Source organism: Pelmatolapia mariae, linkage group LG17 (assembly GCF_036321145.2).
Source record: "Pelmatolapia mariae isolate MD_Pm_ZW linkage group LG17, Pm_UMD_F_2, whole genome shotgun sequence".
NCBI lineage: Eukaryota > Metazoa > Chordata > Actinopteri > Cichliformes > Cichlidae > Pelmatolapia > Pelmatolapia mariae.
Genome location: NC_086242.1, coordinates 425,122 through 439,032, shown reverse-complemented (window position 1 = coordinate 439,032; position 13,911 = coordinate 425,122). Strand labels below are relative to the sequence as shown.

The following is a 13,911-nucleotide window of genomic DNA, read 5'->3' as shown; positions in this document are numbered from 1 at the left end:
ATGAGGGGTCACTCAGCAACCGCGGAGCAGAAGCCAGGGGGCGTTGCAGTGACGTGCCCGTGAGCTCCGCCGGCAGCCAGCTGTGCCTGAGTGACCGAGCTCCAGGCCGAGAGGCCAAGGGCACCCCACCCCGAAGTGGCCCGAGCGAGCCCCAGGCTCCAGGCCCCGACAAGCAGCCACCAGGAGTGAGCCGGTGTGTACCTGGACACCCATCCCCGGACACAAAGAACCACCAACGCACCGATGTCTGAGGGCGTCTGCCACTGGCAGGGGAAGTGGTGGGGGGAGATAGGCCTCCATACCTTGTTTCTTTGCTTGTTTCTGATTTCTAGAAATTTGGTCAGCTCCTTTTGTGTCATTTCTTTGTTTTGAGCTATTACATGTATGTGTGAGGATGTTTTTAATGCTTTTGGTAAATGTTAAATGGAGCGGTTCTTCCATCCATTCTCTTCTGCTCATCTTTACCAGGATGACGAGGGCCTGAGGCCTATCACAGGGCAAGGCTACACCCTGGACAGGTCACCAGTCTGTCACAGGGCTAACTCACAGAGGCAGAGAACCCACACTCACATCCCTAACCCTAACCCACACCTGTGGGCAGTTAAGAATCACCAGTTAAGCAGTTCATTGGTCAGCTGGCTTCAGGAAAACCGTTAAGTCATCATCATCATCATATATGTAAACATGCTTCTTTTTTAATTAAACATGAGAAACCACCAACATGTTTTTCATCCCATAGACTGAAATCAGTAACTTCTCTGACTGTCTGTTATCCCTCGATAAATAAATGTATTAGGTGTCATGTTTTTGGCTTAACTGCCTTTTACTGATTGGTTCTTTGTTTTTTACGTTTAGTTACAATGTTTCAGATATATTAAGACAGAACATCTGTAGTATTTGTCATGATGCTGTGATGATGTGACCTCAGTGTATTTCTGCATCTTTTCTGTAGAAACAACAAAAAAGACATGATTTTGAAATATTTATATAATATATTGAAACAGACGATTTACAGGTTTCTCTTATAATAATTAGTGATTCTGTGCATTCATCGCACCCTGTCTGTTGTCACCTAACATTTTCTGAGGATGGAAAACATTCTGACAGACTGGTCGTTGTATCACTGCAGTCATGATGAGATGTTTCTGATTCTCTATAAGTAGAAAACAAAAACTTCAGCTTTGTCAAGAGTTTCTAGCTTTTAACATCCATCCTCTGGAACAATGCGACACTTCAGGATCTTCAGGTAGTTCTGGACCTTGTTGGAGTCTCGGCGAAAGCAGTAGAGGAGCTCGTAGTCTTTCATTAGGCGCCACTCAGCACTGCCTGATGCCAAGAAAGCCTCAGGAGACATGAGGCTGCTGACAGAGTTACTTAATATTCCCAACATCTGCATCTGGTGTAAAAAGAACAAAACATATGGATAAGACAAATTGTTTATGTTGTTGTGTGTTTATTTAGTTTCTTTCACCCACTTAAGTAAAAAATTACAAAACAAAGTACTACACAAACATAGACAATCTAAACTGCATATTCTAGTACACACACATCAGCGCCTCTGTCTCGCTCCATGGCTGTCTCTCTCTGTGTCTCTGTTTCTGCCCTGGTTGAATTTGTCATTTTAACTACAGGAAAATAAGTATTTGAACATGAACATGAACACAGAGCTGTGTGAAACATCATAGATTAGACTGCTGCCCTTGACAGGCTTAAATATACTACAAGAACATCTGCTGGTCACCATCAGTCTGTGCTCACATCAGTGATTACAACAACAGGAGAACGAGGAGAACATCTGTCGAACAATGCTCAGGATTGTCTATGAGTCTGTTGTGGTCAGTGCTATCCTCTGTGCTGATGCATGCTGGGACAGCAGGTTGAGGGTAGCAGATGCTAAAACTGATCACAAGGCCAGAAACGCTGTGGGGACGGAGCTGCACTCCCTTAGGGTGGTGTCAGAGAAGCGAATGTTGTCCAAGATAAAGACAATGTTGGATAATACCTCCCACCCACTGCATGACGTGCTGGCTAGCCACACGAGCACGCTCAGTGAGAGGCTGAGATTACCCATAATGCACCACTGATCGACACAGGAAGTCATTCCTGCCTGTGGCCATCTCCCTGTACAACTCCTCCAGTGAACACACTGTAAACACTGCAGTAGTTACATCTTTTTGCACACGCTCTACTGTAAAATAGCAAATGACAAAGTTCACAGGTTAGAGTCAAACGTTACACCTCTGTAATATTCTTTATATTTATAATCGAGTGATTTGTATATATTAGTGCTATTTCTTAAATTTGTAAATCTGTAACATATTGTATTGTTTGAATAGTTGAGTCTGTTACTGTTACTGTACTGAGCAACTGTAACCATATTATGTCCTTATGGATTAATAAAGTATTCTGAATGTGATCAAGCTAATCGTTGGTAACCCTAAACACAGAAGCCTGTACAGTTCCCCCGTTCAACAAAGAGTCTGAAGCTTGTCAGTGACCAGCTGAATCCTTCTGATGAGAACGACTGTGTGGAAGGATCATCGAACATGGAGCTGACAGAGAAACTCAAACTACCACTGAAAGTGTGTACTGCTCATTTCTTTGGGGGACAAATATTTATTTCCTCCACTGTGTATGTTTTGCACGCACACACACACACACACACAGTAGCGGTTTTAGATACGGGCGACACGGGCGGTTGCCCGGGGCGGCATCGTGGTGGGGGGCGGCATCACGGGCATCGGCAAAAAAAAATGCTCATACTCATGCCGCCCCGACATCATGCCAGCGCATATTGGGAATGGCATAGGCACCGATCGGTTTTCTATCGCCCATTTGCTGGGAGTAAGGGCGCCCTCCGTTTGCGAGGTGCACCTGCTGCTTGCGGCACAGGGAGGAGAGGGCGGGGCGGCGGGGGATTCTCTGGTGGCTGGAGCAGCATCTAATAACCAACTCACAAAATAAAAACAAACCAACAAACACGAAAACAGCAGACATCATGATACTGACTTATAATTTGCACCGATGTTTTTTCGAAATTCTATACGCGAAAACTGAGCGCGAGAGCCCTCGGTGCGCCTGCTCGCTGCTGAAGTCAAAGTAAACTTTATTGTCATCTCCGCTACATACAGTCCAGTATATAGAGAGACGAGACGACGAGGCTCCAGTTACAGCAGTGCAAGTAAACAAACAATAAATATAAGAAGAGTAAGAAAATAAATATACACTTTAGGACCAGGGGTAAAGGGATCTATAACAATTTAAAATGTATATTTTATATTTTGTTGATTTAAAGTCTCACACACAACCCGTTTTTAAAGTTTAAAAAAAAGAGAAAAGAAGAGGAGGAGTGTAGCGACTTCCACAGTCGCTAGATGCCGGGGACTGAGCCTATTTGCCTGACGCGCTGTCAACTGTACGCAATAATGCGAGAGGTGGAATTGCTTGCTTGCTTATTAAAGTGCTTGAAAAGTTTACAGAGCAATGTGATCGGCTCGCGATTCAAACTCTTAAAACATCACAGCTCTAATGCAACAAGGGGAAACTCGTTGTGCTGCGGTCAACAAAAACTACAGCTACCCAGCCCTCCTCTCTGTCAAAATCAAACCAGTGAAAGACAGACTGACAACGCCCTCTTAATGTCACCGCTAGCACCCACGTGACTCCCGTTACACATCACCATAGCAACCAAACAAATGAAAACCCAGTGATCATTAAAATTCAATACATTTAATTATGGCTCCTACAAGGAGAAACGAGCAAAAGATACAGGTAAGCAGATGTGTCATTGGATAATGGCAGGTCATGTATCCTAAAACATTAAGAATCAGAATACTTTCTTAATCCCTAAGGAAATTATGTGGGTTACAGTTCCTCCAAGAAGAAATGGTAAAAATAGTAACAGTAAGAGACTAAACTCCAAACAATATATACAATAATATAATATTAATTAGTCAGTGTCAATTGTTGATTTGTCCTGTTCTCATTGTATGACGAATTATGATGTCTGTTTGGTAGCCGTTTCCATACTATGCATACTCTCTCTCTCTCTTCATATATAGAGTCATATATGTGTGTGTGCATGCGTGCGTGTGTGTGTGTGTGTGTGTGGGGGGGGACGCCAGAGGGCGTGTTCGCCCGGGGCGCCAAACAGGCTAGGACCGCCACTGCACACACACACACACACACACACACACACACACACACACACACACACACACACACACACAAAGAGTACCTTTTCAACTACTTTCTGCACTCCTTTCCGTAGCTCATGCACCATATCACTCATTTTAAGAGATTTATTGGAGCTGAAGTCGATGAAGTCGTGGAAGTGCGTCATGCTCTGGTGGAAATGCCACAGAGGGTCCCTCCATGCCACCAGGAGCTTTAGAATCACCTCTGTCAGCTCCTCCCTCTGTAGTGACATACATGCAAATTATGGCAACTGGGTGTGACTAGAGTGGGATTTGTACCACTGAGTGTTACTGTAATATCATAAAGAGCAAAGGGAGACAAATTTACAAAATTCTTTATCATTTGAAAGGAAAAAATGTTTCAAACAGCTATAATGTTGTTTATGGGAACAAAAGAAAGAAACTGAAACACACGACAAGACTCCAGATGTAAATATGATGTGCATAGTTGAGAGGGATTAACTTTGAAAAAGGTGAATTTACCGCCATTCTCTGAGCGTTCTCCTTTCCATTTGGGGTGAGGATGTTAGACGTGTGACAGTTGCGACTGACCCGGCCAATCTGATTCTTACTGGGCAGGAAGTAAAGCTCCTGGGAGGACAAACATGAATGAAATGTCAGAGGTTAAATATCATCTAAATGTCAAACGTGGCTGGAGCACAGAAGCAATGAATGACTTAATATGATGTCTTGCTATCTCTGTATCCTTACTGGTGTCTGTCTGTACAATCGATGCGTCTTTATCACGCATTCAATTCAGTTTTATTTTTATATGGCACCAAATCTCAACAGTATACAGCACAGCAGACTATACATGATACAGATTTGTGCCATTTATGTTAGCAAGTGTGGGCAAACTGTGAAAACATCTCGTACAGCTCAGTTAAGAGTAAAAAAGTTCATCCTTGCATTTAATTAGACTGAAAAACTGTCTCATCAGGTCTGTTGGATTCCACTGTTCTAACAGAATGACTGTACGTGTATCTAATAAACTGATAATGCAGTGTTTGATTGACTACTTTATGTAAACCTGACAATGTCTCAGTTAAAAGGCATCTGCAGACAGAATATCATATCCTCATGTCACAATCAAGCTTGTTTATTAAATATCGCTTAAAAAGCATTTTCTGACGACTGCAATGAAGAAACGTACAAACTCAGAGTGAAGGTCATTTGAAATGCCGTGCATTCTGGCTGAGTGTTGAATGACCCGGTCAAACAGGTTAGCCAGGGAGAGGACGTGACACCCAGCCTCGGCGTTCGTACAGAGGGGGGCAGCATCCAGACTGGTCGGCTGACTGCAGAACACCAAGCACAACAAAGCTACCAAGACCACAGAGACTGGGAGAGACCAAAGGACAATTCAAAACATTAGTCTCAACCTGAATGTAATCTATTACTAAAGAACCTACCTTTTGAAAGTGTAGATGTATTTTTTTTTATATTTAAGGTAAGACGAAAAATCAGGAAATAAAATTCCACTGTAAAGTCATACACTTAGGGACGATTGGATTACATGCAGATAAAGATACAGTCCATCCTTTCACCTCCTTTATGCAAAATTCTGTTCCTGAAATACCTGATCTGATGTTTCCAGGCATCCTGCAGAGAAGGAGATCCTATCTTAGAGCAGAGAGTGCAGATGTGCTCCTATTCCAAATCTGAATGCTTCATGTGAGGGTCCCTCTCTGACAGTTTCCCCTTTACACTCTAATATCAAAGAGAGGGAGGGTGGGCGGAGAATGGCAAACATTAATAGTGATCTATGCTGTGATTTGCGCGACACAATAATAAATAATAAAACACAGTGTTTCAAAACACGTTTGTCAGTTTTTTTAAAAAAAAAATGCATGTTTGTGACAAACTTTTTTTAATAATATACATTATATAGAGGCTTGGCAGAACTCAGTGCTCTTCTACAAAACTGTTGTCTGTAACAGAGCTACGCTGCATGAACATCACTGTCTCCTGTGACAAAAACTGTTACACCACAATGTTATTTCTAGCATCAACTCTGGATTTAAGGTTATAGTGTAGCTGAATTCACTAAGCAGAAGTTATGCTTAATATTTGATAAGAGGAAATTTATATTGATTAAATTCAATTCAGTTTCATTTATATAGCACAAAACAAGAATCACTTCAATGTGCTTTAAATGTTCAATAATACTGTGATAATACAGAGACTCCAATTTGTGCATGTAAATGGAGAGTCCTCTTCACACACTGAGGTTATTATGGAGTTCCACAGGGTTCAGTGCTAGGACCAATTCTGTTTACAGAATTCTGCTTCTTAATTCAGATCAAACTGAGGTTATTGTACTCGGCCCTGAAAATCTTAGAAATATGGTATCTAACCAGATTCTTACTCTGGATGGCATTACCTTGGCCTCCAGTAACACTGTGAGGAACCTTGGAGTCATTTTTGACCAGGACATGTCCTTCAACGCACATATTAAACAAATATGTAAGACTGCTTTCTTCCATTTGTGCAACATCTCTAAAATTAGAAATATCCTGTCTCAGAGTGACGCTGAAAAACTAGTTCATGCATTTATTACTTCCAGGCTGGACGACTGTAATTCATTATTATCAGGAAGTCCTAAAAACTCGCTGAAAAGCCTTCAGTTAATCCAAAATGCTGCAGCAAGAGTCCTGACAGGGACTAGAAAGAGAGAGCAGATTTCTCCTGTATTGGCTTCCCTTCATTGGCTCCCTGTTAAATCCAGAATTCAAAATCCTGCTCCTCACATACAAGGTCTTAAATAATCAGGCCCCATCTTATCTTTTAGGATTAGGCTTCAAACTTTCATGGCGGGGTACGCCAGTGTGTTTTGTAAACAGACCCAAAAGCAGACACAGTAGGAGACGGAACTCAATTTTAAATTCAATTCAATTTTATTTACACAGCGCCAAATCACAACAACAGCCGCCTCAGGGCGCTTTATATTGTAAGGTAGACCCTACAATAACACACACAGAGAAAACCCAACAATCATATGACCCCCTGTGAGCAAGCACTTTGGCGACAGTGGGAAGGAAAAATTCCCTTTTAACAGGAAGAAACCTCCGGCAGAACAGAATGAGGACTTCTGTAAACTTTAAATACTCACCTTACAGTGAAGGTCCTTATCTTTAAATATAACCACTTGTCTTCCTCTTCTGTCTTGTCTTTCATCATCTCTGAGTGAAGTTATCTCTTCCCTTATTCTTTATCTTTATTCTTTTCCCTCCTTGAGAAATACATCAGCTGTCCCTTTAGCTAGCAGACACAGTGTGCGACAGGCTGCACACAAACGATTTGTGTGTTTGCTGATATTTGTTGAACTTATAGAAAAGCTCCTTTTGAAATGACCAGACACTCAGAAACATCAGTCACTTTGTGCCCCCTCCTCTTCTGTTGGACTGGCTACAAGTCCCAGTCTTGTACCAAAGAGTGATGTCGAACATTGTTGCACAAGTTGATGCATTCAAGAGAATTTACCATGGGCAAATATAACATATATAATAAATATAACATCAGGAAATTACCTCTTTATGACTCTGCGTAATTGTACATACTCTGTCTTCTACATCATAATCAATATCTCAAAATATTGTTATATTAATGTTATATTCATTGCAAGTTTTGTTGTCCTCTTGGCCTGACCTTTGAAAAAGTTACATTCAGAATAAAGAATATATGTATAAAGTCCGTTTGCCAAATAATGACTGCAGCTTCAACTGTGTGATAGAAATGTTGTTTCTGCCTTAAAATAACTTAATAATAATAATAATAATAATTGACAAGAGATATGTTTGATATCTGTGTCACAGATTATAGGCCAGCAAGTCATTTACAACCATTTACAGACAATCTTCATTTTTGTTGTTCGGCACAACTCCGGCCCATAACATGTAAAATTATATCTACTAAGAAAAAAGTAATAATATTGACCGATGAGCCTGCAAGTGCATCGACCCACTGAGCAAATGTCCAGCACGCCAGATTACCAGTCGAGCTAGAGACCTGAAATCTCCCCTCAAATGTCTCAAACCAAAAGTGACCTGTTTGGGAAATCTGAGGAGTAGAAAGTACAGATATCGGTGTTAAAATAAAAAGTTGTCAGAAAAGAAATACTTAAGTCCAGTTACCTGAAAATTCTACTTAAGTACAGTAATGAAGTATTTGTACTTTGTACCACCTCTGAAACTGAAAAACATCCACACATGACCAGAAGCAGCATGATGTTCAAAGACCTCAGAATATCACCAACATTTAGCAACTTCACGAAACAATAGAGGAAGTATTCTTATCAGATTGATTATTGATTATATAGTTACCTCTTGTCTTATTCATTTATTACAAAGCTTCTGATACACATATATACTTCTACTTAAGTAATAATAAAAACGGATTGCATTTATATAGCGCTTTTCTAGGCACCCAAAGCACTTTACAATTCCACTACTGTCCTTGTGTCTTTCCCAGGGGGAAGCAAGGGTATTGAACCAGCAACCTCCCGGTTACAGATGAGCGTCCCAACCCCCTGAACCACGGTCACCCCCGACTTAAGCAGAAGTACAGATAGGAGTGTTAAAAATATGGGGTAAAAGTCCAAGCACTGATACACTGATCCAATTAAATGTGAAAAAGTACAGGTACTGAAATGTACTCAAAGTACGACGTATAAAGTAGCTGTTTGAAGGATTTTTCTACCAGCTGTCTTTGTTTGAAGCTAGATGAACCTTGTGCTATATGAATATAATAATAAAATAATATTAATAAATGAGAATACAGTGGAACCCCGACTTACGAAATTAATTCGTTCCAGAGGGTCTTTCATAAGTCAAATTTGTCAGCTGTATCTCCTTGTCAAGTCTGCATCTCTGTGTTATGTTTCCTGTTTTACTTTGAAAGTCTGTGTCTCATGTCAGTGTTTCTAGTTTTGCTTCCCTTGTCTCGTTAGGTCTAATTTCTCTTAGCTGTGCTCTCCTCCTGTGTCCCATTCCCTCGTTATCCTTCTGTCTTTTTTAGCCCTTTGGTCATTTCATGCTCTGTGTTCTGCCTGTTTAAGCCCTTTTAATGTTTCCTGTTTAAGTGAGCTTTCTGTTTTTCTGCCGTGTCGCATTAAATCTAAGTTTGAGTTTACTCTCCGCCTCCGTGAGTCTCCACTTTGGGTCCACCGATCCTGCCTGTCGCACACAGCACATAACAGGAACCCTAACATCAGTGGAAAAGAGTCAGATCTCATAATCATTTCTGTTGTGAACTCCAGCAGATTTCCTGTGTACAGGTTGTTGCTGGCAGACACACTGTGTGATAAAATGCACAAGGAGAGTTTATGAGTTTGCTGATATTTGTTGAGCTGACAGAAATGTGCTAACCCTAACCCTGAGTATAGCACTGTATGTTTTGGGTTAAACCTCATGAAATGAAACCATTTTGAAAATGTCAGGAGAAGAAAGTACAAACATTTGTGTAAAAATGTCGAGAGCAAAAGTAAAAAGTTTAAAAAAAAAATCCAGGTAAGAAACACTTACCTGGATGATTGAGCATCAAGACATACCAGAAAATTCCACTGAAGTACAAGTACTTAGTTACCTTAGTGCTACTTAGTGTTACAGTGTTAAACTACAAACAGATGATTTTTTACTGACTGGTAACAACTGAGTTAAGAGATGAAAGACGTGTGGGTCATCTCAGCAACACTCAGTCGGTAATAATACTAATAAACTTTACACCATTATGACCACTGACAGGTGCCAAAGATGGCTGACGACTGGGTCAGAGCGTCTCCAAAACTGTGGTCTGCGGTGTATTACTGGTGTGCAGTGGTATCTGTCTATCTAAATCAGTCCAAGAAGGAACAGCAGTGACAGGGTCATGTGCAGCCAAGGCTCACTGATGTAGGCGGGGAATGAAGGCTCGCATTTGTGATCAAATCCAACAGACGAGCTTCTGTCGCTCAAATTGCAGAAACATTTAGTGGTAGTTCCCATAGAAAGCCGTCAGAATACACAGTGCATTATAGTTTCCTGCAGATTAGGCTGCATATGCAGTCACAGAGCAATGGAAGAAGGTGACCTGGTCTGATAAATCAGGTTTTCGTTTGCATCCTGGTGCGAGTATACCAAAATGCTCTACGGAAAGATGGCAAGCTCACAGAGGCGGTGTGATGCTTCCCAGCAATGTCCTGCTGGGAAACCTTGGCACCTGCATCCATTTGGCTGTTACTTTGACACGTACCACCTATCAAAGCATTGTTGCAAAACATGTCCACCATTTCCAGCAAAATAAGGAAGTTATGAAGCAAAAATGGTTCAGGAACAGTTTGAGGAGCATAACGATGAGTTTGAGGCACTGATTCTGCATCCAAATTCCAAACTCCAATAGAGTATCTGTGAGATGTGCTGGACAAACAAATCCCATTCAGTTTGCAGCTTAGAGGACTTCAGACATCTTTTGGTAACATGTTAGTACCAGATGCAACAGCCTCAGCGGTCTAGTCGAGTCCTGTTGTGGCAGCAAAAGAGGGAACAGCTCAATGTTACGTCTGATCGTAATATTGAGCTTCTCCAGGATGCTTTCAAAACATAAAAATATGTCTTACAGAACAAGATACACAAAATACAGGACATAAAAGTTTTATAAAAGCCTTTCTGTGAAAGTATGTTTGAGGACTGATAATGAGTCAGCTGTGGGGGTCTAAGTGTCTGAGCTCCTTTTATAATGAGGCAGGTTTTTGGAGCTCTTTAGGTGGTTGGTGTAGATAGAAGTGAGGCCATAAAACCACAACAGTGAACCACAGTGTGATATGAGAACGTAGCTTTGGACATAACAGCTACAGTGACACAATAATATAAATCAAATCAAATCAAATCACTTTTATTGTCACATCACATGTGCAGGTACACTGGTACAGTACATGTGAGTGAAATTCTTGTGTGCGAGCTTCACAAGCAACAGAGTTGTGCAAAATACAATAACGTAAAACAAGCAAAATATAAAAATGGCTAATCTAAAAAGTAATAAATATATGTACAATATGTAAAGGTATATACATTACTGAATGTGTGTACTAAATATGTTTTTCTACGTGTGTGTGTTTGAGTGTGTATATAGTATGTATATACATGTTTTACAAATGAAATAAAGTAAACAATAAAATAAGATATATAAAATATACAGAGGTTGGTATGTGCAAAACAGTGGTATTTATATACAGTATGGAGTGCATAATGTTGAAGTTCCAGTAGTGAGGGTGAGGTGTCTATGACGTGTTCAGCAGTCTGATGGCCTGATGGAAAAAGCTGTCTCTCAGTCTGCTGGTACGGGACCGGATGCTGCAGAACCTCCTTCCTGATGGAAGTAGTCTGAACAGTTTATGGCTGGGGTGACTGGAGTCCTTGATGATCCTCTCCGCTTTCCTCAGGCACCGCTTCCTGTAGATGTCTTGGAGGGAGGGAAGCTCACCTCCAATTATCCGTTCAGAGCACCGCACTACTCTCTGGAGAGCTTTGCGGTTGTGAGCGGTGCTGTTGCCGTACCAGGTGGTGATGCATCCAGTGAGGATGCTCTCAATGGCACAGCGATAGAAGGTCCTGAGGATGCGGGGGCTCATGCCGAATCTCTTCAGTCTCCTGAGAAAGAAGAGGCGCTGCTGCGCCTTCTTCACTGTTTTGTTTATGTGTACTGACCACGTAAGATCCTCAGCCAGATGTACACCAAGGAAGCGGAAGCTGCTCACTCTCTCCACAGCAGCGCCGTTGATGGTGATGGGGGTGTGTACTCCTCTGCACCTCCGGAAGTCCACTATCAACTCCTTTGTCTTTGCGACGTTGAGGGTGAGATGGTTGTCTTGACACCAGTGGGTCAGGGCGCTGACCTCCTCCCTGTAGGCCGTCTCATCACCGTTGGTAATAAGACCCACCACTGTAGTGTCGTCCGCAAACTTCACAATGATGTTGGAGTTTCTAGTGGCCGTGCAGTCGTAGGTGTAGAGTGAGTACAGGAGAGGGCTCAGTACACACCCCTGTGGAGCACCAGTGTTCAGTGTGATGGGGGATGAGGTGGTGCTGCCCAGTCTGACCACTTGGCGTCTGTCAGACAGGAAGTTAAGGATCCAGCTGCAGAGGGAGCTGCTCAGTCCTAGATCCTGCAGTTTCCTGTCCAGCTTCGAGGGAACGATGGTGTTGAATGCTGAGCTGTAATCTACAAACAGCATTCTCACATACGTGTCTCTCTTCTCCAGGTGTGACAGGGCAGCATGGAGTGTCAGGGCTATGGCATCATCAGTGGACCTGTTGTGGCGGTATGCGAACTGTAGAGGGTCCAGTGAGTCGGGTAGTGCAGAGCAAACGAAGTCCCTGACCAGCTTCTCGAAGCATTTGCTCACGATGGGGGTCAGGGCTACGGGTCGCCAGTCGTTCAATGAGGAGATGGTGGAGGATTTGGGTACAGGGACGATGGTGGCCATTTTGAAGCAGGCTGGGACTACAGACAGAGAGAGGGAAAGGTTGAAGATGTGTGTAAACACTCCAGCCAGCTGAGCCGCGCATGACTTGAGGACGCGGCCGGGAATCCCGTCCGGACCAGTAGCTTTGACAATAACAACATATACTGTATGTGTGTATGTGTGTGTGTGTGTGTGTGTACACATCTGCCACAGATTCACTCAGATGTTTGTTGGTGGAGCTGCTGCTTCACGTGACTCTGCTGCACGTTCACCAACACACTCACGTATACAAAGGGCAGACGGTCTTGTGCTGTCACATTCAGACTGACCTGCAGAGTAACAGGGTGACTATTCATCCATGCCCACAGGGCGAAACGTAATAGATGGACGTAGCTATGTCCTTTCACTGCACGTCTTTCCTGTGAAGATTGATTAACAGCTTACATTCAGATATTACATTATTCAAATCTTCAAATGAATCTGGATACAGAAACATAGCAACCTCTGTCATTAATATTTTGGCAGTATATGTTGTTATTGTCAAAGGATGGATTATGGAGAATTGACATGAGAGGAAGAACAGAAGTGAAAAAGTAAACACCAAAGAATTAACTAGAATTAATTTAGTCCTATAAAAACAACAAAAGTGTTTCAGATCAAATAAATGTTAGACAAAGATAACACAAGTAAACACAAAATGCAGTTTCTGAATGAATGCATTTATTTTAAGGGGAATAAAAATCCAAACCTGCATGGCCCTGTGTGTAAAAGTGATGGCCCCCTGGTGGGCCCCCTCAGCGTTTGTAATAACTGGCAGTGAGTCTTTGCAGCTCTGTGGAGGAATCTGGGTCCTCTCATATTTGCAGAATTGTTGTAATTCAGCCACATTGGAGGGTTTTTGAGCATCAACCGTGTTTTTAAGGTCCTGCACCAGCGTCTCAGTTGGATTCAGCTCAGGACTTTGACCAGTCTTCATTTGGTTTGAACTTGAACTGTTGTCTCGTCAGCCCACAGAGTATCTCGGGGGTCATCAGGATGACCTTTACGTTCCTGTTTCTCAGCAGTGGTTTTTATCTTGGAGCTCTGCCATGCAGGACACTTTTGTCCAGTTTCTTATGATGGAGCCATGAACACTGACTTTAACTGAGGCCTGCAGTTCTGTGGATGTTGTTCTGGGGTGTTTTGTGATCTATTGGACGAGTTGTCGCTGTGCTCTTAGGCTCAGCAGCCACTCCTGGGAAGGTTTTTTCCATTCGCGGTGAATGACTCTCACTGTGG

The 13,911-nt window shown here is 42.3% G+C and overlaps 1 protein-coding gene across 1 annotated transcript; it reads right to left on the bottom strand.

Annotated features, from left to right (window-relative positions):
• Positions 1 to 984: 984 nt before the first annotated feature.
• On the bottom strand, positions 985 to 5,884 carry prl2 (prolactin 2). Its single transcript, XM_063501341.1, has 5 exons — positions 5,776 to 5,884; positions 5,350 to 5,537; positions 4,680 to 4,787; positions 4,238 to 4,417; positions 985 to 1,396 (listed from the first exon to the last, which is right to left on the bottom strand). Exons 1-5 carry the CDS (start codon positions 5,795 to 5,797, stop codon positions 1,202 to 1,204), a joined length of 693 nt encoding a protein of 230 aa, XP_063357411.1. The 5' UTR covers positions 5,798 to 5,884; the 3' UTR covers positions 985 to 1,201.
• Positions 5,885 to 13,911: the final 8,027 nt, after the last annotated feature.